The sequence below is a fragment of the Bubalus bubalis genome, chromosome 16 (genome assembly GCF_019923935.1).
Source record: "Bubalus bubalis isolate 160015118507 breed Murrah chromosome 16, NDDB_SH_1, whole genome shotgun sequence".
Taxonomy (NCBI): domain Eukaryota; kingdom Metazoa; phylum Chordata; class Mammalia; order Artiodactyla; family Bovidae; genus Bubalus; species Bubalus bubalis.
This window is the reverse complement of record NC_059172.1, coordinates 31,474,203-31,498,517: the sequence shown is the minus strand read 5'-3', so window position 1 is coordinate 31,498,517 and position 24,315 is coordinate 31,474,203. Positions and strand designations below refer to the sequence as shown.

The 24,315-nt window shown below is 39.6% G+C and overlaps 1 protein-coding gene across 3 annotated transcripts in view; it reads left to right on the top strand.

Moving 5' to 3' along the window:
• The window catches only part of PAAF1 (proteasomal ATPase associated factor 1), a 40,822-nt gene extending 19,808 nt beyond the window's left edge, over positions 1 to 21,014 (top strand). For 2 of the 3 annotated variants that reach the window (XM_006073321.4, XM_006073323.4), the window contains 6 exons: positions 5,648 to 5,842; positions 9,225 to 9,316; positions 10,674 to 10,789; positions 12,320 to 12,402; positions 17,350 to 17,432; positions 19,494 to 21,014. In XM_006073321.4, the coding sequence (XP_006073383.1) occupies positions 5,648 to 5,842; positions 9,225 to 9,316; positions 10,674 to 10,789; positions 12,320 to 12,402; positions 17,350 to 17,432; positions 19,494 to 19,571 (647 nt within the window). In that variant the 3' untranslated portion in view covers positions 19,572 to 21,014. Of the gene's footprint in view, positions 1 to 5,647; positions 5,843 to 9,224; positions 9,317 to 10,673; positions 10,790 to 12,319; positions 12,403 to 17,349; positions 17,433 to 19,493 lie in introns of those variants that run through there. The other variant, XM_044929382.2, reaches the window with a different exon arrangement.
• The last annotated feature ends 3,301 nt before the right edge of the window (positions 21,015 to 24,315 follow it).

Genomic DNA, 24,315 nt, shown 5'->3' with positions numbered 1-24,315 from the left:
ATCAAAAGTGAACATGATCCTTTATTGCCTAGGGAAGTTTGGCAAGCAAGATATGAAAGGAAGACTTGACTGAACATCACCTGATGCTTACTGCAAAGAATCATTAGGACACTAATTGAGCAGCTTTGTATAAAGATCTGCTATAAAGGATAATCTTTTGTTAGCTTAAGTCCCTGGCTTGTTTATTACTACTAGTATATGGAAACATGATAGTAAGGGAGGCAGTATAGTAGAGTGGTTAAGCTTAGGATTTGGAGACATACAAATCTTGGATTAAATCTTAATTCTTCCACTTCACAGCCTGTGAAGCCTTTTAAAGTTGCTTAACTTTTCTGAGTCTTTATTTCTGCATGTGTAAAATGGGGATAGTAGTATTAAAAGAGATGGTGCATATGAGTGATTAACATAATCCCTGGTATAAAATAAATGCACAGTGAATATTATTATTCATTAAAAATGTAACACTGCACTTTAAACTCTGCCAGGCAAGTTGAACCTTGTGATGTTGTAACATGCTTGTCAACTGTGAAAAGCAGAAATTGTTATTTGTAATAGAAAAATAGACATTTTTGATCTTAGTTGTTATGCAGTTGGTGTTTTCTAATACTTTTAGATACATATTTTATATTTAATTAAAGGATTAGTGTGTTCATTATTTAATTAACAAGCAGAGGTAAGATTTTGTGTGTTTCTAAATTTTTCTAATGAAAAAATAAACTAAAAGTAGTGTTCTGTTTGTAATATGAATTTCCTAAGTAGCTCTAAAGTGTGCTTTAATCAGTTTGAAGTTTTTTACTTGCCCAGGCCATTTAATTAAGGTTGCTGAATTTGGATATATGTATATTCATAATTTTAATTTTTTGTAGTAAGCACCAGGTCTTTCATAATCTTTGAAAATACTGAGAACAAATGAAGCACCGTTTCAGTTGATGGATTGAAGTTTCTTGCTTAAAAATGTAGGAAAGATACTTATATTTCAGAAACCAAGTTACATATTCAGCACTTGGGCCATTCTTTTCAAACTCTAATATACTTTCTTTGAAATAGTATATGCTGCCTCCAAGTAAAAGAAGATAATTCAGTTCTGAGAACTGAATTGATTAAACTTGTTAGAAACCTGTATAGAAATATGAAATTTGCTCTGCTTTTTACTAATATTTATTCAGTTCAGTTCAGTCGCTCAGTCGTGTCCAACTCTTTGCAGTCCCATGAATTGCAGCACGCCAGGCCTCCCTGTCCATCACCAACTCCTGGAGTATACTCATACTCATGTCCATTGAGTCAGTGATGCCATCCAGCCATCTCATCCTCTGTCATCCCCTTCTCCTCCTGCCCCCAATCCCTCCCAGCATCAGAGTCTTTTCCAATGAGTCAACTCTTCACATCAGGTGGCCAAAGTACTGGAGTTTCAGCTTCAGCATCAGTCCTTCCAAAGAACACCCAGGACTGATCTCCTTTAGAATGGACTGGTTGGATCTCCTTGCAGTCCAGGGGACTCTCAAGAGTCTTCTCCAACACCACAGTTCAAAAGCATCAATTCTTCAGCGCTCAGCCTTCTTCACAGTCCAACTCTCACATCCATACATGACCACTGGAAAAACCATAGCCTTGACTAGACGGACCTTTGATGGCAAAGTAATGTCTCTGCTTTTTCATGTGCTGTCTAGGTTGGTCATAACTTTCCTTCCAAGGAGTAAGCATCTTTTAATTTCATGGCTGCAATCATCATCTGCAGTGATTTTGGAGCCCAGAAAAATATAGTCAACTATTGTTTCCACTGTTTCCCCATCTGTTTCCCATGAAGTGATGGGACCAGATGCCATGATCTTCATTTTCTGAATGTTGAGCTTTAAGCCAACTTTTTCACTCTCCACTTTCGCTTTCATCAAGAGGCTTTTTAGTTCCTCTTCTCTTTCTGCCATAAGGGTGGTGTCATCTGCATATCTGAGGTTATTGATATTTCTCCCGGCAATCTTGATTCCAGCTTGTGCTTCTTCCAGTGTTTCTCATGATGTACTCTGCATATAAATTAAATAAGCCGGGTGACAATATACAGCCTTGACGTACTCCTTTTCCTATTTGGAAACAGTCTGTTGTTCCATGTCCAGTTCTAACTTGCTTCCTGACCTGCATATAGGTTTCTCAAGAGGCAGGTCAGGTGGTCTGGTATTCCAGTCTCTTTCAGAATTTTCCACAGTTTATTGTGATCCACACAGTCAAAGGCTTTGGCATAGTCAATAAAGCAGAAATAGATGTTTTTCTGGAACTCTCTTGCTTTTTCGATGATCCAGCGGATGTTGGCAATTTGATGTCTGGTTCCTCTGCCTTTTCTAAATCCAGCTTGAACACCTGGAAGTTCACGGTTCATGTATTGCTGAAGCCTGGCTTGGAGACTTTTGAACATTACTAGCATGTGAGATGAGTACAGTTGTGCAGTAGTTTGAGCATTCTTTGGAGTTGCCTTTCTTTGGTATTGGAATGAAAACGGACCTTTTCCAGTCCTGTGGCCACTGCTGAGTTTTCCAAATTTTCTGGCGTATTGAGTGCAGCACTTTCACAGCAGCATCTTTCAGGATTTGAAATAGGTCAACTGGAATTCCATTACGTCCACTAGCTTTGTTCGTAGTGATGCTCTCTAAGGCCCACTTGACTTCACATTCCAGGATGTCTGGCTCTAGGTCAGTGATCATGCCATCATGATTATCTGGGTCATGAAGATCTTTTTTGTACAGTTCTTCTGTGTATTCTTGCCACCTCTTCTTATTTATTTATTTATTCAGGCATAGTTTAATCTTATTCTTATTTCCCAGACTTTGGCTAGGATGTTTATATGTCAGTCAGCTGAATCTTTTCTTTAATGCAGTTTTTTTTCTTCTTGGTTTATATGTTGAAGACCATTTGGTTTGATAACTAAAGCCTTGGTAGCTCTGTTACGTCGTTAAGTATGGCTACTCCTCCTACAAAGGCATTCCTACTCCTTTTATAGCTTTTTCTTAAAGTCATTCCTCACAGATTCCTGCTCCTATAAGGCTTCTCTTTCTTTTATTCTTCCCACCTAAGAGTGAAGAGACCCGCACTAGATGCCACTATGTTGTGAGTGACATTTTATTAGAGAGGGGGTGATAGTTTTCCACTCTACTTTTCATAAAAAGGGAAAACCTCCAACCTCTTTACTATTAGTTGAAATTTGTACACAGTTAAAGCATTCACAGCTCCCTAGCCACAGTAGCATCCTCCTTGGGTACATATTTTTCATAACTATTTGTTCTTTAAAATTTGTATCACTTCTGTGGAACTCAATATTTTTAGATAATGGTTGGAACTTTCCAATAAGGATATAAATAAATCTTTGATTTCTTGGTAAGAGCTGAAGGCCCTTCCTTATGTTCCTATTGGTGATTCTTCATGATTCTTAAAAAGATTAAAATCCTTTTCTAGCTAGAATGCCGTGTTATGGAAATAGAGTGGAAAGGTGCATTTTCTAAAGTTAAGGTACTTTACAATTACAAAATATGTTATAAATAAGAACTGTAAAATAGCAATAAGACATGTTGCCTCCTTCAATCTACTTCTGAGGGAAAGGCTACTTTTAAAAGCTTATCTATTTGGCCCTTATCCAGTTGATATATAATTATGAGGATTTCATTTTATTTTTTCAACAACTATAACCAGCTACCTAAGTTGTATTTAATTTTTATTTTAAATTGGATATATTTGGAAACTTACCCTGTGACTTAGGTCCTACCTGAGTTGTCTCTAATCATATTTGCTCAAACAGCCCCCAAATTGGCTACTTTTTCAATTTGTGGCATTTTTTATAAATGCATCTTTTTCTGGAAAAAGCTTTCAGTAGGACTTGAGGCCTTTTGTTAACCACATGGGTCATCCATCTCTTGTGCCTTATGTTGAGTTTTTGTCAGGGTTTGTATATCTGAAGTCATCTCATCTTGAGAGAAATAGGAACAAGCCAAAGAGCACGTGTTTACTTCAGTAACCTTTGGTCAGGTACTTATCACTCAGCCTGCAAGTGTTTATTGGGCACCTATAATAGGACAATTACATGGGTTTTAATAAAGCAAGTACTAGCCCTGCCTGTATCACCATAGGGTCGGATTCACTTTCTACTCTGCAGTCCTGTGTTACCACACATGTGTCCCTCAATTGTAGCTCTTTATGTCCCTGACTGTCTCTACCTTTTTATGCTATGTGCTTCTGAGGCCAGGGATCATAGCAAATAGATAACAGGTAACAAGGGCTTTGAAAATTATAAAATCTGTGGACATTTTGGATCTTATAACACTCTGGATCTTGTTTGATCTTTTTTAGCAGGCAGTCCCCTGTCACGGTATGATGCAAGGGCCCAGGAGGTGTATATACTCAGCTTCCTGCTGGGTTCCTCTAATAACCCTGCTCTGGCAAAAGTGGAGCATTGCCTCACACTGTCTCTTTGCAAACAGGTGAGGTAGACACTCAGCTTCCCTTTGACTGTGCTGATGCCTTCCTGGTGAAAGTGGGGCACCAACTTGCATCACCTCAACTTTACACCACTTCCTTGCCTCCCCTTGGGCCTGTAAGATCTGTTCCCTGCGGACTGACACCAAGGGAGAGGTTGGGGATAGTGGAGTGTTACTTCCTGCTCCCTCAGGTGAGAGTAGAGGCTCAGTTCCCCACTGACAGTACCCTGTTGGACCTGCTCAGCATCGCTGGGTGGGGAAAATTGGAGTTCTGTCTCCTGCTTCTTTGCAGGGGTGGGATAGAAGATCACTCCCTGTTCAGCCCCAGTGAAACTCTAAGCAGGGGAGGTAGCAGTTTTTCTTTTGCTGTTTGAGGAAAATGGATATTGCCAAAATGTTTTCTATTCTGTTAGGCCACCTTTTTCTCAGTCTTCTGCCTAGAAGCAACAGACTTTCCTTGGAGTTGTTTGGTTTTTGTTTTTTGCTATTATTTTTAATTTGTGCCTTTAAAAAAAAATCAGTTCTATGTTAGAGGCTTCAGCAGTGTCCTGTCTAGGATATATGGGAGGCAGTAAGGAAATGCAGGGAAACTCAGTTTCCTGTTGTTCTTCAAGTCCTGGGGTTCTTAGGTGAACTGCCTTCTTACATCTTTGAACTGAGCCTGCTTGTTGTCTTATGTCCAGGTTTTTTCAGTTTTAAGGGAAGGACCTGGGAGGAATGGAGCTATTTGATCTTGGCCAGATGAGAAGTCACATCCTTTTTTTTTTGAAGAGGAGACTAACCCTTTCAGTTACTTCTCAATGGAAGCAGCAGGAGCTTTTAAGACAGTAATTTTCATACTGAACTGCCTAAAATGACTTTAAGTTTTGTTTTTAAAAAACATGTTTTAAAGCCAAAAACAAACAAAAAAAACCCTGGAAAACCATGGTTCTAGAACATGCCACTAAAGATTAAATCCAAAGCTCCTTTTTCCATGTTTGTTTCTCATAGCTAGTCTTTGAACTGTTGGGAAACAGGGACTGTGTTCTATCTATTTCTGTTTTTCTGGCACTTGAAAGTACCCAGCATGTAGTACATATCCAGTACTCATTTGTAAAGAAATAGTCATTTATGCAGATCCATGCATGTACTCTGCCCTTTAGTTCCTTTACTATCTACTCCTTCTTACGGTCATTTCTTTTTTCTCTCGCCAGGTATCCTGGATACAGCCATTGTTGATCGGGGGAAGAATGTGGTATCTGGTTCTCGTGATGGGACAGCACGACTTTGGGATTGTGGGCGCTCAGCCTGCCTGGGGGTCATTGCAGACTGTGGTTCTTCCATCAATGGAGTGGCTGTGGGTGCTGCTGACAACTCGATAAACCTCGGCTCCCCTGAGCAGATGCCCAGTGAGTTGAGGACAGTATATGAATTTGTTTCTTTAGGTTCCTTCAGTGTTTGCCTTAGTTTCTCCTTTTCTTCCTCCTCCTCTCCTGCTCTGTAGGTATTTCTGTTTTCATCATAAGACTAATATTTATTACATATCTACTACGTTTGTGTTGCTTTGAATTTACAAAAGAAGTATATGTCATAGTTACTACATTTGAGTAAGTACAGTTTAATTTAGCAGTTGAGGCTAATGCCTGTAAAACAGAGATCAATGCAGTTTTAGCTAAAAAAATGATTCACTGAATGCAAATATAATAGGTTGTTTTTTTTGTTTTTTTTTTTTAAGAATAGAGTGTTTTAGGTTAGTATAGATGAAAAAGGAGTCACAAAAGAAGTTGACTTGAACCTTGCAGGATGGATTCAAGTTGAACTGGGAAAGATGGGAGAATGAGACCTAGGGCAGTGGTAGAGGTAGTCAGTTCACATTAAAAAACAGTATGAAGGTAAAATTATCCATTGGGTAAAGGTATGCTTGACTGGACCAGAAGTTGATGTAAGCTTCATAGGGGGAAATAGGTGAGTAGAATGATAGTTCTGGTGAGTCAGAATGATAAAGATCCTAATGAAGCAACTTGTGTTCTTTTCTTATTTTCCTGTGATTATAACATATTTGCTTCTCTGATGGAAACAGGACTGTTTTTCTCCCAGTATCTCTGCCTCTGGAGCAGTTAGGTCCACATAAAATAGAGCAGAAAGTACAGAGTTCTAGTATACCCTCTGCCCCAACAAACGCACACCCTTCCTTATTATTGGCATCCCCCACAGAGTGGTAAATTTGTTACATTGATAGACCTATACTGATACATCATTAACACTCAAAGTTCAAGGTTGACATTGGGATTCATTCTTGATGTTGTATATTCTGTGGGTTTGGACAAATGTACAATGTCATGTATCTGTCATTATAGTATCATGGAAAAATTTCACTATCTGAAAAATTATCTTTGATCCACCAATTTGTTCCTTTCTCTCCTATAACCCTTGGCAACCACTGATATTTTTATTGTCTTCATAGTGTTGCCTTTTCCAGAATTTTGAAATCATAAACTATGTAGCCTTTTCAGATTGGCTTCTTTCACTTAGTAATATGCATTTAAGGTTCCTCTGGGTCTTTTTGTGCTTTTTGATAGCTCATTTCTTTTAAGCATTGAACAGTATTCCATTGTCTGAATGTACCTCAGTTTATTCATTCATTCATCTACTGAAGGACATCTTAGTTGTTTCCAAGTTTGGACAATTATGAATAAAACTGCTCTAAGTATTCCTCTGTATGTTTGGGTTAATTTTGCCCATCATTGTAGACAGTATTCTCTCTCTCTTAAACTTCCCATATAGATGCACTATGGTCCAAGAACTAAAACTGTTATGAGTACCAGCCTGGCCCCTCTTTGGGAATTAATGGATTGTGAAAGGAAATCCAAGAGACAGGAACTGAGTAGCCATGGAATGTGCGTGTGCTAAGTCGCTTCAGTCATGTCCAACTCTTTGCCACCCTGTGGACTGTAGGCCACCAGGCTCCTCTGGCCAAGGGATTCTCCAGGCAAGAATACTGGAATGGGTTGCCATTTCCTTCTCCAGGGGAGATTCCTGACCCAGGGATTGAACCTGTGTCTCTGTGTCTCATGCATTGGCAGGCAGGTTCTTTACCACTAGCGCCACAGTGGATTAATAGGAAAAGTCTGTTCCCCAAAGTGTGATGCATGTGCAGCTAGTGGTAAACAAGATCATTTCAGGCAGTACTCATTTTTAAGTTATATATTAATACACACACATCTTACTTCAAACCTAAGATTTCACAGATATTACTTAAAATAAGGTTGAGTTTTTTTAAATCAGTTGGTTTAAAGTAATTTAAATGAAGGTATTCTTGTTTTGTCTATTTCCTCACTGCCTACTTATTCTTCAGCCTGTCCTAGGTGGGTTTGTGCCCCAGCTACTTAACTGGCAGCAGCTCTTGTCAAGGTCACCGGTGACTCCATGTTGTGTAATCCAATGTTACTTCTCTGTGGTTATCTTTCCAAATTCTCAATAGGTTGCAGCATAGTACACTCTTCTTTTCAGGACACTGTTCTTTCTTGGCTTCTGTAATACCACACTACACTGCTTTTCTTTATAGCTCATTGGCTACTCCGTCTCAGTCTCCTTTTGTATGTTTCCTTTAACCTTTAAATATTGGAGGGCCCTCAGCCCTGCAGTTACTCTCTTAGGTGATCTTATCATTTCCATGACTTTCAATATTGTATTTAAGCTGGTGATTTCCAAAAATATATCTAAAGCATAGATCTTTTACTTGCATTTTAGACTCTATTTAAATGTCTAATAGACAGCTTGAACTTATTGTTTGATTCTTTCCAACCCCAAATCTGTTTTTTCCCATCTCAGTTAATGACACCACCATCTCCTTGCTTAAGCCCAAAGCCTAAGATTCATTGAAGATCCACCGCCACCTTTCCTCTTGTCCCACATCAGCAAAGTCTGTCATCTCTACCTTCAGAATGTTTCTTATTTTTCCACCTCATCCTCTCCCTCCAGGTCTCTCTTCTTCCTGCCAGCATCCTGATTCAGTCTGCCAGTACCTGTTGCCTGCTCTGTTCTGTAATCCATTCTCATAGGAATCATCACGCACATTTAGAAAGCATAAGTCCAGGGCTTCCCTGGTGGCTCACTGGTGAAGAATCCACCTGCCAAATCAGGAGACACAGGTCTGATCCCTGGTCCGGGAAGATCCCACATGCCATGGAACAACTAAGCCCATGCACACCTATTGAGCCTGTGCTCCACAGCAAGACAAGCCACCACAGTGAGAAGCCCGCATACCGCAGCCAGATGATGGCCCTGCCTGCCAAAACTAGAGAAAAAGCCCACACAGCAACAAAGACCCAGCACAGCCAAAAATAAGTGAAATGACTTTTTTAAAAATGTAAATTGAGCTGTATCACTCTCCTGTGTCCCTCCTCTCTCCAGCAGCCTCCTTTTATATTGTTACATATGTTTATATTGTTACAATGTACATACTCTGTACATTGTTCCAAGTATGGTATCTTTCCATATTACAAAGGACTTGATAATCATAATATTTTAAAATTGGGTTTATTGAGGTATATTTTACATATAGTAAAAGTCACTTTTTTTTAATCACACAGTTCTGTGAGTTTTGACAAATATGTACAGTCATATAAACAATACCAATGTCAAGATATAGAACATAATAAATGTTTTTTAAAACTATTAAGTGAGTGACTAGTAGAGTAATTCAGTAAAGAGCTGTCAATAGCTATGCTTTCTGAGTACTGCCAGCTGATCATCCTAAACCATTATTGACATAGCTCATCTGTCATGCAGGTGAACGAGAGGTTGGAACAGAGTCGAAAATGCTGCTGTTGGCCCGAGAAGATAAGAAACTTCAGTGCTTGGGACTGCAGAGCAGGCAGCCGGCAAGTGGTTCCTTTAAGACCTTTGAACACTGGGGCAACCTGGGTCACACTGATTCTTGGAAAGCTGTTTTGAAAACACTTCTGATTTCTCTGTATGTTTACCTTTTGTGGAAGCTGCATGTGTGAAAGGCAGTACAGTATAGTAATTAAGAACATGTGGTATGGGATAAGGGCAACATTTAAATCCTAGCTCTTCCTAATGGCTCTGACATTGGACTCATTACTTAACCTCTCTGAGCCTGTTTCCTCATCACTAAACTTGTCATAGTAGGATTTATACATGGGGTTATGTGATAATATTAAATGACCTACTGCTTTGTGACCTTTATTAAGTCACTTTCCCACTGGACCTTAGTGTGCTCCATGTAAAATGATAAGGTTCTATAGATTTTCTTCCTCCTCTAAGGTAATGTGGAGATTTTTTGAGTAAAGGTCTTATGCATTCAGGGCTCTCAATTAGTGACCAGAATGTCTCTTATAGAAGAATGGGGTTTTCTTCCCTCATTTCCTGGGATTTTGCCAAGCAGGCTATGCTCTTAATTAAACTTGGAGTTCCTTGAGATTAGATTGATTAAATTTCTTCCCAGTTGCTGTCATCATCACCCAGACAACATTAATGGTTTGGTTTGGCCACAGACTTTGTATTTTCATTTCATGTCATTACTTCATTGTGCTGGTGATGTTTCCATTTTCAAAGTTTATTCTGGGAGCATCACTATTTTTGATCATACTGCCTTTGCACTCTGAATTTCCATGCTGGCTTTTACTTCCAAAGGAAAGTCAGAGGGTTTTGTTTGTTTCTTTTTTTTTTTTTTTTTTTTTTTTTTAGAACATTCAAACTTTACTCTTTGAACTAATAGTAAGAAATAAAAATCTAGTAGTTTTTTATTTTCTTAAGTACATGGGTAAATTGTGATTTCTTAAATTGCCACATTAAGTGTGTTTCTTTACCTTCAAAAGATTGTCACCAGTGTCTTGAAGCAAAACTTAAATGTGTGAATTCCAAGTGTTTAGCAAATGGAAGGTTGTGCTGAAAACAAGGAAAAGAACGATTTTTGGTGTTGAGGATCCCATGAGTCAATGTGTTGAGGGGAAATAGTGTGAAAACTGGTGCCTTAGACTATGATATTATGATATTATATAACCTGCTTAAGTCCTCAGACAGCCTCAAGTTCCTGCAATCCTGGGAGCGCTTCCCCCTCAGTTGATGAATACTTAGTTTAGATCAGGAGTTCTTAAAAGGAGAAGAAAGAAATTCTATACTAAAAATAGTGAAATTCTTCTTTTCTTGGTGCCTGTTTATTCCTGGAAACAAATGAATCTTTAAACAGCATCTTTGTCTCCTGCTTGTTCGCAGCTGTTCCTCTTTATTGGCTCAGATGCCTTCAACTGCTGTACTTTTCTCTCTGGCTTCTTGCTATTGGCTGGGACACAGGATGGAAACATTTATCAGCTGGATGTAAGGAGTCCAAGGTGAGTCACCATTCATTTGCATGATGCAGGTCTTCTGCAGAGTGGAAATTTTTATTGGCTTTCACAGTGATTTAATCTGGCATATAGATGGCTGTTGAATCAAGGGTATATTTTTCCATTTATAAAGGCTTTCCAGTGTGAATTGTCTGATTGTTCTTATTATTCCTGGAATCACATTGAAAGGTAATTTGATTCATACTGTCATGATTGCTTTGTAAATTAAGCTTAAATAATGAACTAACATCTCACAATAATTGTATAAAACCTTTAATTTTAAGGACCTTAGTAATTTTCTTCCTGGTATTACATCTGGGTTGGGCTGAGATTGATCATTTATAGTTCAAGTAAGCCAGCTCTGATTCTTTGTTAGGCTGTGATCATAATCTTATATAGGCTTTATCCTGGTCGTACAGGTATCCAAAAAGAATCTATAACCTGTTTGTCCCAGGACTTAATATTTTCTACTGTCACTTTCTGCTTACTTTGTTCAACTGATGCTTATTGAATGGCTCCTGTAGGCATTAGGCTTTGTTCAGGGCACCAAACAACAGAAATGAAAGATAAAGACTCTGCCTTTGATGCATTTGGAGTCTAATAATAAAGATGGACAAGTAAAAGACTGTTAGGACACAGTGTGATCAGTGATCTCAAGAATTTGAGGAAGCACCGAGAAGGAGAGAAAAGAAAGTGAGACTGCTCTGAGGAAATGCAGCTTTAATCGATCTTGTCTAGCAGAAAGTTACCAAGTAAAGAAAAGAAGGACCTGCCTTAGGTAGAATAGCATATAGAGAAGCATGAAGGCATGTGAAAGCATGGCACTGTAAGGCATCTCTGAGTAGTTTGACAGGACAAGTATATACCCTGCCAGTGGAGTAGTGATGAGAAGTGATGCCAGACAGGAAAACTGGAATTTGCTTAGAAGGGACTTATATACCATCTCAAGGAGTTTGGACTTCATTCCAAGAGCAGTGAAAAAATTTCAGTTAAAGAGTGACTAGTGTATACCTTTTCTTCCATAATTTAAGTTACTATATTTTTGTACTTGTTTTTGCTTCCATAGAGATAGGGAATCTGATCACTGTTATAAAATCTCATAATTATAAAAACTATAAAATCATCAATTATAAAAATTGATTCTCATCTTCCTGTTTGATTTTATAGAGTCCTAACAATTTTAATATATCACAACTGACTTAATTCTGTCTATAAAGAGATTAACATATTGTTAACATTGTTATCTTAAACCCTTGTCAGACTTCCCCTAAAAACTGGAAATATCAGTGGTTACTTAGTTTATTCAGCTCATTAAGATATTTAGAGACATGTTTAGATTCCCTCCAAGGTGGTTTTGAATGGACTACTTTGATCTACCGTCTAAGGATCTTGCCAGGAAAGAAACCATATGAATGTTTAATCTCTGTCCACATTTGTCCAGTGTGCTGTTACGCAGTTAGTACTGTAGGTTGAGTATAGTGAAGTATTGCTTTTTAAGGGAAAGAGTAAAATCGCTCCATTTATTCTGTATCCTAGGACTCCAGTACAAGTCATCCACAGATCAGGAGCACCAGTTATGTCTCTGCTGAGTTTCAGAGATGGATTCATTGCTAGCCAAGGTGGGTCCAGGGGCCAATTGAGGGAGGTGGTTCTGTATCATTCAGTGAAACATAGGTTTAATTCCTGGTCTGTGGCAGGGCTAGGGGCATCATCCTCCATGATTCTTTGGCATATTGTGCTTTTTCACATAACGTTTAACACCCTAATTGTAATTATCTGTGCCCCTTCTAATCTAAGCTCTTTGAGTGGCTGTGCCTTATCACGTTACCCCCAGCATTTTAGTTCAGTGTCCACCATGTAACTGGTGCTCAATAAACATTATCAGAATAAATATACTGGCTCTTATTACAAATTATTGAGAATTCAGTTAACAAATCAGTTACAGTCTTTGCTCTAAAGGAGCTCATAGTTAGTAAGGCAGACAGACATGTGCTTGAATAGAATACAGTTTGGTAAGTACTGTAGCAGAATACTGTATGGGAATGTGGGGAACAGCTAACTTGAGTGGTAGGAGTACTACAGGCACGTCTGTGGACTTGTTTGCTTGCTTTAGTTGCTAAGTTGTGTCTGACTCTGCGACTCCAGGTACTGTAGCCCGCCAGGCTCCTCTGTCCATGGGATTTCCCAGGCAAGAATACTGGAATGAGTTGCCATTTCCTTCCCCAGGGGATCTTCCTCACCCAGGGATTGAACCACATCTCCTACATTGGCGAGCAGGTTCTTTACCACTGAGCGACCTGGGAAGCTCCTTCATGGACTAAGCGACATGTAATCCAGTGACTGTTTTACCAACTGGAGATGTAAAAATGCACATTGATGGCCAAAGCTGTAGTGTGTTAAAAGTCATAGATGAGTGAAAGGGGGCAGAAAGAAGGGATCTGTCCTTTACTAGGTGCCTACCTACCATGCAGTAGGTACTGTGTTTGATGCTTTACAAAGACAGTCTGGGTAAAGTGAGTGAGTACCTTGGTGTAAGCAGTACAGAATATTTGGAATGGAGTTTGGGAGTGGGGTTGGGAGAAATGCATGGAAGAAGGTGTCTATTAAGGGACACTGAATCCTTATAGGAATGATTTAGGTGAGGAGGACTGGCCTGTAGGCCTGGAGGGACCATCTTACCTTAATACTTCAGTGTATCAGTTAGGATGTTTTTGGCTGTTAGTAGCAGAAGACTCAACTGAAAATGGCTTCAATAATTCAAAAAATGTAGTACTTCATTTACAAGACATCCAGATTTATGGTGGCTCCAAAACAAATTCAGTGGAGAAACTAAGAAAAATTGACAGCTAACTCAGTGTGGTATCCTGGATTGTATCCAGGATATTTAAAGACTGGTAAAAATCCAAAAAAGTATTGAGTTAAAAAAATAAAGCTTTAAGAAGAAGAGAAGAAATAAAATCAAGAACGCAGCTTTTCTCTGTTTTTTGGCACTCTCCTCCGTAGCGCACTGGCTTTTGTCCTCAGGCTTATTCCCTCAAGGTTGCAGTGCAGGAGAGCTGCAGCAAATCTTATCTTCACAAAACATGCATATTGTTATCCTTTTTAAGAATGAGAAACATTTCCTCAGGAGCAACCCAGCAGATTTACTAATCTCCTATGTCGTTGATCAGAATTATGTAATATATGCCGTGCCCAGAAGACCTAAATAGACATTTCTCCAAAGAAGATATACAGATGGCCCACAGGCACATGAAAAGATGCTCAGCAATGCCAGTATTAGAGAAATGCAAATCAAACCCACAATGAAGTATCATTTCACACCAGTCAGAAAGTCTACAGAGAATAAATGCTGGAGAGGGTGTTTAGAAAACGGAACCCTCCTACACTGTTAGTGGGAATCTAAATTGGTACAGCCACCATGGAAAACAGTATGATGGTTCCTTAAAAAAAAAACTGAAAATAGAGTTGCCATATGATCCAGCAATCCTACTCACTCCTGGGCATATATATAGAAAAGACAAAAACTCTAGTTTTTGTCTAGGGCACTCTAGTGCCCCCATGTTCATAACAGCAATATTTGTAATAGCCAAGATGTAAAAACAACCCAGATGTCCATCAGCAGGTGACTTGCTTAAGAAGATGTGGTGTTGGACGTCCTTGGTGGCCCAGTGGATAGGAAAACACAGGTTTGATCTCTGATGTGGGAAGATTCCACATGCTCCAGAGCAGCTAAGCCCGTGCGCCCTAGCTTCTGCGCCTGTGCTCTTGAGCCCATGTGCCACAGCTACTGAGCCTGCATGCTGCAAATACTGAAGCCCCCATGCCTAGAACTTGTGCACCATGACGAGAAGAACCACCGCAGTGAGAAGCCTGAGCACTGCCATGAAGAGTAGCCCCACTCACTGCAACTCAAGAAAGCCTACATGCAGCAGTGAAGACCTACTGAATAGGTCTTCATTTATTTATTTGTTAATTTATGTTTATATTTATATAAAAATGGCAGTTGTGTATAGTTTAATCTAATCATCCTATGATCTTTGGTGAACTAGTTCACTTTCCTAAGTCTACTTAGTGATGGGTACTCGACATAAAGTAGATATTCTGTAAGTGATAGTTTCTTCTTACTCTTGTAACTAACCCTTGCCCTTGTGAAGTTAAAGTTGCTCAGTTGTGTCCAACTCTTTGCCACCCCATGGACTCTACAGTCCATGGAATTCTTTAGGCTAGAATACTGGAGTGGGTAACCATTCCCTTCTCCAGGGGATCTTCCCAACCCAGAGATGGAATCCAGATCTCCTGCATTGCAGGCAGATTCTTTACCAACTGAGCTATCAGGGAAGCCCTGCTCATAACCCTTGCCCTATGCCCTCCTAAAAAAGTGTTTCTGATCATCATGATCCAGTGGCGGAGCACACACTCACCAAAATTAGAATTATGGTATAGGGAAAGATCTGTGGAAGTGCCAGAGCAATAGTAAGTGTTACAAGAGGTTGATGGGAGAAAGGGTTTACTATATGGGGTGGTTAGAGATGGCTTCCTAGACAGAATGGGAATGAAGCTTGGGCTTATCAAGTAGGTTTGTGTGTGGAAGCTTGAATGCAGAGGAAGAGCTATAGTAATTGTACTTTCTTACCTCCCTGTACCTCTAAAATACAAGGATTCTTTTTTGGGAAAAGATTATTTTTAATAATGAGAATGCAGGAAAGAAGATCCTCTGTATACTGCTGGATACAGTCAATTCAGTTCAGTTCAGCCACTCAGTCGTGTCCGACTCTTTGCGACCCCACGAACCACAGCACGCCAGGTTTCCCTGTCCATCACCAACTCCTGGAGTCCACCCAAGCCCATGTCCATCAAGTCGATGATGCCATCCAACCATCTCATCCTCTGTCATCCCTCTCTCCTTCTGCCCTCAGTCTTTCCCAGCATCAGGGTTTTTTCCAGTGAGTCAGCTCTCCGCATCAGATGGCCAAAGTATTGGAGTTTCAGCTTCCATCAGTCCTTCCAATGAACACCCAGGACTGATGTCCTTTAGGATGGACTGGTTGGATCTCCTTGCAGTTCAAGAGACTCTCAAGAGTCTTCTCCAATACCACAGTTCAAAAGCATCAATTCTTTGGCCATCAGCTTTCTTCACAGTCCAACTCTCACATCCATACATGATGACCACTGGAAAAACCATAGCCTTGACTAGACAGACCTTTGTTGGCAAAGTAATGTCTCTGCTTTTTAATATGCTGTTTAGGTTGGTCATAACTTTCCTTCCAAGGAGTAAGCGTCTTTTAATTTCATGGCTGCAGTCACCATCTGCAGTGATTTTGGAGCCCAGAAAAATAAAGGCAGCCACTGTTTCCCCATCTATCTGCCATGAAGTGATGGGACCGGATGCCATGACCTTCGTTTTCTGAATGTTGAGCTTTAAGCCAACTTTTCACTGTCCTCTTTCACTTTCATCAAGAGGCTCTTTAGTTCTTCTTCACTTTCTGCCATCAGGGTGGGGTCATCTGCATATCTGAGGTTATTGATATTTCTCCCAGCAGTCTTGATTCAGGCTTGTGCTTCCTCCAGCCCAGCGTTTCTCATGATGTACTCTGCATATAAGTTAAATAGGCAGGGTGACAATATACAGCCTTGACGTACTCCTTTTCCTATTTGGAACCAGTCTGTTGTTCCATGTCCAGTTCTAACTGTTGCTTCCTGACCTGCATACATATTTCTCAAGAGACAGGTCAGGTGGTCTGGTATGCCCATCTCTTTCAGAATTTTCTAGTATAGATTGATTAACAGATAAAATTGATTAACTTATATATAATTTTGGAAAGCAGTTTTTCAAATTTTAAATGTTTGAAATGGTTAATTAATATCTTTTGATTCTTTTCCAGAGTTCTGTTCAATCACAGTATTAATATAGAAAAAACTTTATGCATAAAGATATTCTTCTATGTAATGTGCTCTCAACCATATAAAATAAAAATTTATACAGAAAAGGTTAGAAAAATACATTAAACTGTGAATAGTATTTATCTTTGAGTGGTAGATATGAATGATTTTTTAAAATTCTATTTCTTTATTTTTCTTTTTAATTTTTTTGGATACCATGCCATTCAGCACTCAGGATCTTAGTTCCCTGACCAGGGATTGAACCCACATCCCCTGCATTGGAAGGCAGATTCTTAACCACTGGACCACCAAGGAAGTCCCTGGGAGCATAGTTGTCTTAAAGAAAACATTTATATAGGGAAATTCCCTGTGAAAAATCATTGTCTAGGATAAATTTGCAAATACTTGTATGAGCCTGTAGTTGCTTGCTCTGTTTGGTAGTTATTGCTAATCAAAGACAACTCTTCACATTGAGCTTGCATTTGGCCTTCAAATCCTCTTGAGCCCAGCATTTTAGGGAGTCACTATAGGACCTCATATCTGGCCCACCATGAGTCCTGTCTGCCACTCTGGGTCTTAAGACAATTTTCTTTAGGCTAGTGATGTACAGAAATAAATTAAAATAATGAGGGTAACTTTGCATGCAACTTTCTCTTTAGTTATTAAGGTTTCTTTCTGTCTTTTAGGTGATGGAAGCTGTTTCATTGTCCAGCAAGACTTAGACTATGTGATTGAGCTCACTGGGGCTGACTGTGACCCTGTGTACAAGGTACAGACCTGAGACAAAACCAGGCCTTGGTGCTTTTCACCTGGGACCCAGGGCTTTGGAGGGAACTGAATCCAGAAACTTTGTGATTACTAGGGGTAATACCATACTTAAGAGTGGGACAGAAAGAAATAATTGAGTCAGTGTCTTCATCATTTACTGGCTCTAGAAACTGAAAAAGTCACTCTGCTTCCTCGGTCTATCAGTTTATCTGTAAAATGAGGATAACAGTGAAATAATGCATATGAAAACTCTAATCTGTAAATACTACTTTTATTGTTGTTGTTATTATTTAAGTTCAAGACTGATTTGATTAGAGTGTGGTATTGGAGAAGACTCTTGCGAGTCCCTTGAACTGCAAGGAGATCCAACCAGTCCATCCTAAAGGAAATCAATCCTGAATATTCATTGGAAGGACTGATGTTGAAGCTGAAATTCCAATACTTTGACCACCTGGTGCGAAGAGCTGACTCATTTGAAAAGACCGTGATGCTGGGAAAGATTGAGGGCAGGAGGAGAAGGGGACGACAGAGGATGAGATGGTTGGATGGCATCACCAACTCAATGGACATGAGTTTGAGTAAACTCCGGGAGTTGGTGATGGACAGGGAGGTCTGGTGTGCTGCAGTCCATGGGGTCACAAAGAGTTGGATACGACTGAGCTACTGAACTGAACTGAAGAAAGAGAAGAATGAAAGGGGAAATAATGTTTGTTGACCAGTCATTGTTCTAGCTATTTTACATATCAGATTTAATAGTTATCATACCTTGAGATATAGATATTATTCCTATTATTTTCTTATATTAAAATTTTATAATTTATGCACATGTATAAAAATTCAAACAGTGCAGAACTGTGCAGACTTAAAAGTCTGCTTTAAGACTTTTAGTTCCACTGTTTCCTAAAGTAACTAGCATTAATGGTTTGTTGTGTATCTTTTAAGACTGTTTTTGGAGAATTTGAACTTAGACCTTTGTTTATGTAGTTATGTAAATAATATAGTTTTATCTTTATACATAATTGGGATCATTCTGTTACGTATTGCTGTATGACTTGGGTTATTTTACTTAACATTTTAGAGCTCTTTCCAGACAAATGCTTATAGATATACTTCATTTTTAAAAATTCCTGCATAGTGTTCTATATTGTGAATTAACACATCATTTTCACTTTATAAATGAAGAAACAGGACCAAAGAGGTTGAGAAAGCTGCCCTAGGTCATGCAGCTACATATTGGCACACTTGTGATTAAAGCTAACTCCAGAATTCATGCTGTTTGCATTAAATTAATGGTTCTTAATCTCCTTTGTCTCAGACTGGTTTGAGAATTTGATGAAATCTTAGGAAAAAAAGGCACATATTGAGAACTTCTTTGCATATAATTTTATGAGGTTCGGGGATACCCAGGCCTTCCTTTTTTTTTCTTTCCTCCTCCAAAGGCTTCCAAGTATAATTTAATAACAGATGTAAGGAACCAACTTAATTGTAGCTGCACCCCCTCTTTATTCCTAAACTCTCTATTCCTAAGCTCTGTCAAAGGCGATCTTAGGGTTTAATGTGACGCTGCCCTCTTCTGAGGAGGCAGTGTTGTTGTCATCCCTAAGTCGAGTCTGACTCTCTATGACCCCATTGACTGTAGAACCCATGGATTGTAGCATACCAGGCTCCCCTGTTCTCCACCATCTCCCGGAGTTTGCTCAAACTCAAGTCCATAGAATCAGTGATGCTATCTAACCATCTCATCCTCTGCCACCCCCTTCTACCCAGGCTTTTCTGTGGGCCATATGCTCCCCTGTACAGACCCCTCTGCTCTAAACCATGCACAGCACTTGTGCGTTTTCTCTCCAGTTGGCCACTTAGTTTCTCTGTTCTGTATTCATGAGCTCCCTTGATTCTGGTCAGCTATTTTTAAAATATATAACATGGATATAATTCTTGTCTTTGGAGTCAGTAAATCTTCTCAGACTCCCTTGTACTAGTAGGGGTCAATGACAAGACTCTTATGTTTTTGAAGTGGAAGAATCCCAGGCTTCCTTTGAACTGTGAACTCTTTTTGTTCCAGGTAGCCACATGGGAGAAGCAGATCTACACATGTTGTCGAGATGGTCTTGTGCGACGCTATCAGCTCTCAGACCTCTGACCCCCTGGGAAGAGGAGTCCCAGTCAATGAAAAAGATTGACTTTGATCAACAGTGAGCAGGAACATCATCAGGGACCATGGAAGGACCATGAGTGACCTTTGTTGTATTGGGTACCCTTTGGAAACAATAGAAAGTCAGCTGCTTTGGCCCATGTGGAGCTGTCATTCCATGACAAGATCCACTTTGAACTGAGTAAGAAGCTCACATGTGCTCGCTGCATTTGTCCCAACTTCTCCCTTAAACTCAGCCCGGCAACATAGGGCAAGGAAATGGATGCTTTTAGTGTGATTCCACACCCATTGTGTTCAGTGTTTACAAGGACTGGAGGACTAAAACCTGTTCTCTGGAGGAAATAAAGAGAATATGGAGGAGTCTGAATTTGAGAAACTTTGTTAAATATTCTTGCTCTAGCAAAAAGTCAGTCATGGTGATGGGATTCCTTTCTCAGGCACTTCCTATCAGCCTGGCTATAGGGAAGGGCTAGTTGACAGTAGCAGTATCCCATGTGCAACCTGGGAAAGATTCTTATACAGGAAGGGTAGTAAGCACCATCCCAGTTTTCCTCAGATTAAGGGGTTTTCTGCTCATGGGACTTTCTGTCCTGGGCAAACTGATACGATTGGTCAGCCTTTATACAGGTGATGAAGTTGAATCATATCATTGTAAAGGTGACAGCTGTCAAAGTGTGGTTCTTAGAATAGCTGTATCAGACCACCCGGGAATGTGTTAGAAATTCTGGGAACTGCCTCCCCTTTTCAGACTTAAATCAGAAATCCTATGAATGAGGCCCACAATCAGTATTTTAACAATTTCCAGGTGATTCTAATTCCTGCTAAAATATGAGAGACAAAAAGAGATGGTGAAGGGCAATTTAGTCATAGATGGAACTCAGTGCTCATGGATGAGGCTGAAGAGGTTGACAGGGTCCAAATAGTAAAGGGGCATAAATGCCAGGTAAGGAGCTTGAGCTTCACTTGGTTGGCGTTGGGGAACCACAGAACACTTTTTTAAGCAAGGGTACAACATGGTCACTTCTTTTTTTCCTTAAACATAAAAATGGAATCATAATCATATATATTCCATGGTTTATTTTCACTTAGTGTCTCTGAGTTCTTTCCATCTCAATACAGTTGGACTTTCCTCATTCTTTTTAATAAAAAGTGTAGATTTCCTTGGCAGTCCAGTGGTTAAGACTCTGCACTTCTGCTGCAAGGGGGCATCGGTTTGTTCTTTGGTTGGGGAAATAAGATCCTGCATACTATACCAGCGCAACCAAAAAAAGAAAAAGACTGCTAGTGAGACTCAAAGAGATCTAGTGATTAGCCAAGGGTCATAGAGAGAGGAGCTTGAACACAGTTGAACTTTAAATCCTATATTTTCCTTCTGGTTGCTTTTGCCTAAACCAAATTGAAAATAAAATACTGTAATTCATTGAATATCTACTGGATGTCTACACTGTTCTAGTTACTGTATTTAGATACTTAATCCTCATAACACTCTTAAAAAGGAATAGTATTATTCCTATTTAAAGGATAAAGAAACTGAGGTTCAAGAAATGAAGTACCGGAGCCTTGATTTGGACCTTTCTCAGTGTGTCTGCAAGGCCTGTGCTCCTTCCACTACACCGTGTGGTCACGAGACCTCGGGGACTAGAGCAGTTTCATTCACGGAGTGATTTGTGATAGGGTCAGGTAGACTCAAGAGGACATATTCCAGAGCTCAGAAACATTGAAAGCTAGGAGGTCTGGGGGAACCTCTAATAAGTCCGATTAACAAAACAGGAGGAGGAAGATTTTGACTGAGTTCAAACAGCAAGTGTGTCTCTTGAGTTCCCATTCCAGGACTCATTCTTGTTTATTACCATCACATTCATGATGTGATGAAAAGGAGACCCTTTTCACAGGTCTCCAGAGTTGACATCCTGATTTTGATGGATGCAGTGACTCTTGACAGCGGTCCTGAAATCCAGACCCAAACAGAAGGAGCAAAGACTAGCTTTCAGGTACCCCAGGCCTTATTTACTGTGAATGGAATCATCCCCAGTTTGCAGCAGAGTTTTTTTCTTTTGGGTCAAGAAGTGCATTCTGGGTGAGGAAGTATTGACAACCCCCATCTGGAACACTGCAGGCCCAGGGAAGCTCTGTGCTTAGACTTTGTTTCTTGGTTTTCAGATGCCCCCTTGTGACTTCTCGTGAAAAGTACCGCTGTTTCTCAGACCTGAAAAACTGGCAGCAGCAGTGGCTGTTGAGCATATACTGTGTGCCAGGCACAGTCCTCACAATAGCCTTGTAAAATTTTATTTTTCTTGAACAGATCTCTTTGTGGATATATTTTAAATTTACTTTTTATTTTGAAATAATTTCAAACTAGCAGATAAGCTATAAGAATAGTACAAAGGATTCCAGTATATCCCCACACATATCTCCCAGTTGTTAACTTTTTATTATGTTTGCTTTATCACCCTCTCGCTCCCTCTCTCTCTTTATATATATATATATATATATATATTTTTTTTTTTTTTAACACAGGTTATATATGCTGTATATATTTTTTTTCTGAATCACTTGTAATACACAAATGTTATGTCCTGTCAGCTTTCAGTACTTCAGTATGCATTTGCTGAAATCAGGGACACTCCTGTATAACCACAGTACATCTATCAAAACAAGGAAACCCCCATTAATCCTAAACTACTATCCAGTTTGCTGACCCCATTCAAATTTTGCTGGTTTTTCCAACAGTGTCCTTTATAATCACTCTTTCCTTTGTGGTCCAGGGTCTAATCCAGGATCACACGTTGCATTTATTTGGCTTCTGTCTGGAGTACTTCCTCAGTTTTTCCTTTTATAACCGTGATATTTTTGAAACATAGGCCACTATGGGTTTGTCTGATGTTTCCTCATGATTAGATTCAGGTTATATATTTGGGCAGGAATATTCCCAAAGTAATTCTCCATCCTAAGAGCATGGTATTGGGAGCCAGGCAATGTTGATTTGTCTCTCTACTGGTGATGTTAACTTTTTTTTTCCTTTGGAGATATAATTCACAAACCAAAAAATGCACCCTTTTAAATTACACAATTTGGGGGTTTTTAGTGTATTTATTTACAAGGTAGTGTGACCATCACCACCAGTTCCAGAACATTTCATCACCCCAGAAAGAAACCCCATATACTTCAACAGCCACTCCCCATGCTCCAGCCCTGGCAACCACTGATCAGCGGACTCTGTCTCTGTGGATGTGCCTATTCTGGATGTTTTATATAAATGGAATATATGTGACCTTTTGTGTCTGACTTCTTTCACTTAGCATAAAAATTTCAAGGTTCATCAATGTTGTATTAATAGCATTAATGACATGCATCAGTACTTCATTCTTTTAACTCACTTGTGATGGTTAATTTTATGTGTTAACTTGACTGAGCCATGTTGCCCAGATATTTGGTCAAACATTCTGGATATTTCTGTGTTTTTTGGGTGCTATTAACATTTAAATCAGTGAACTTTGAGTAAAGCAGATTACCTTCCATAATATAAGGCCTCATCCAATCAGTTGAAGGCCCTAATAGAGAAAGACTGACTTCCACCAAGCAAGATGGAATTCTGCCAGTGTATTGCCTGTGGATTTGAACTGCAACTCTTCCCTGGGTCTGGACTCTTACAGTTCAGTTCAGTTGCTCAGTCGTGTCCTACTCTGCGACCCCATGAATCACAGCACGGCAGGCCTCCCTGTCCATCACCAACTCCCAGAATTTACTCAAACTCATGTCGATTGAGTTGGAGATGCCATCCAACCATCTCATCCTCTGTTGTCCCCTTCTCCTCCTGCTCCCAATCCCAGCATCAGGGTCTTTTCCAATGAGTCAGCTCTTTGCATGAGGTGGCCAAAGTATTGGAGTTTCAGCTTTAGCATCAGTCCTTCCAATGAACACCCAGGACTGATCTCCTTTAGGATGGACTGGTTGGATCTTGTTGCAGTCCAAGGGACTCTCAAGAGTCTTCTCCAATACCACAGTTCAAAAGCATCAATTCTTCAGCGCTCAGCTTTTTTCACAGTCCAACTCTCACATCCATACATGACCACTGGAAAAACCATAGCCTTGACTAGACGGATCTTTGTTGGGAAAGTAATGTCTCTGCTTTTTAATGTGCTGTCTAGGTTGGTCATAACTTTCCTTCCAAGGAGTAAGCGTCTTTTAATTTCATGGCTGCAGTCACCATCTGCAGTGATTTTGGAGCCCCCCAAAATTAGACTCTTTAAGCCTCCATAATTGCATGAGCCAATTCCTTAAATCTCTCTATATGCACACAAACATACTTTATTGGCTCTGTTTCTCTGAAGAACCCTAATACACCATTATATGGATTATATGGATCCACATTATATGGATATACTACAGTGTTTTAATCCACTCATCAGATGATAGACATTTGGGTTGTTTACATTTTTTAGCTACTATGAATAGTGCTGCTGTGAATGTATGTTTTTAGTTCTATTGGGTGTATACTTAACAGTGGAAATGTTTGATCATATTGTAACTCTAGGTTTAATGTTTTGAGAAACTGCCAACTATTTTCCAAAGTGGCTGCACCATTTTACATTCCCACCAGCATAAGGGTTCTAATTTTTCCATGTCCTTGCCAACTCTTGTTTTTGTCCATCCTTTTTATTTTAGTCAGATAATGATAAGTAAATTGAAATGGTGTCTATGAGATTTCTCCACAGCAAAGTTAATAAGTATT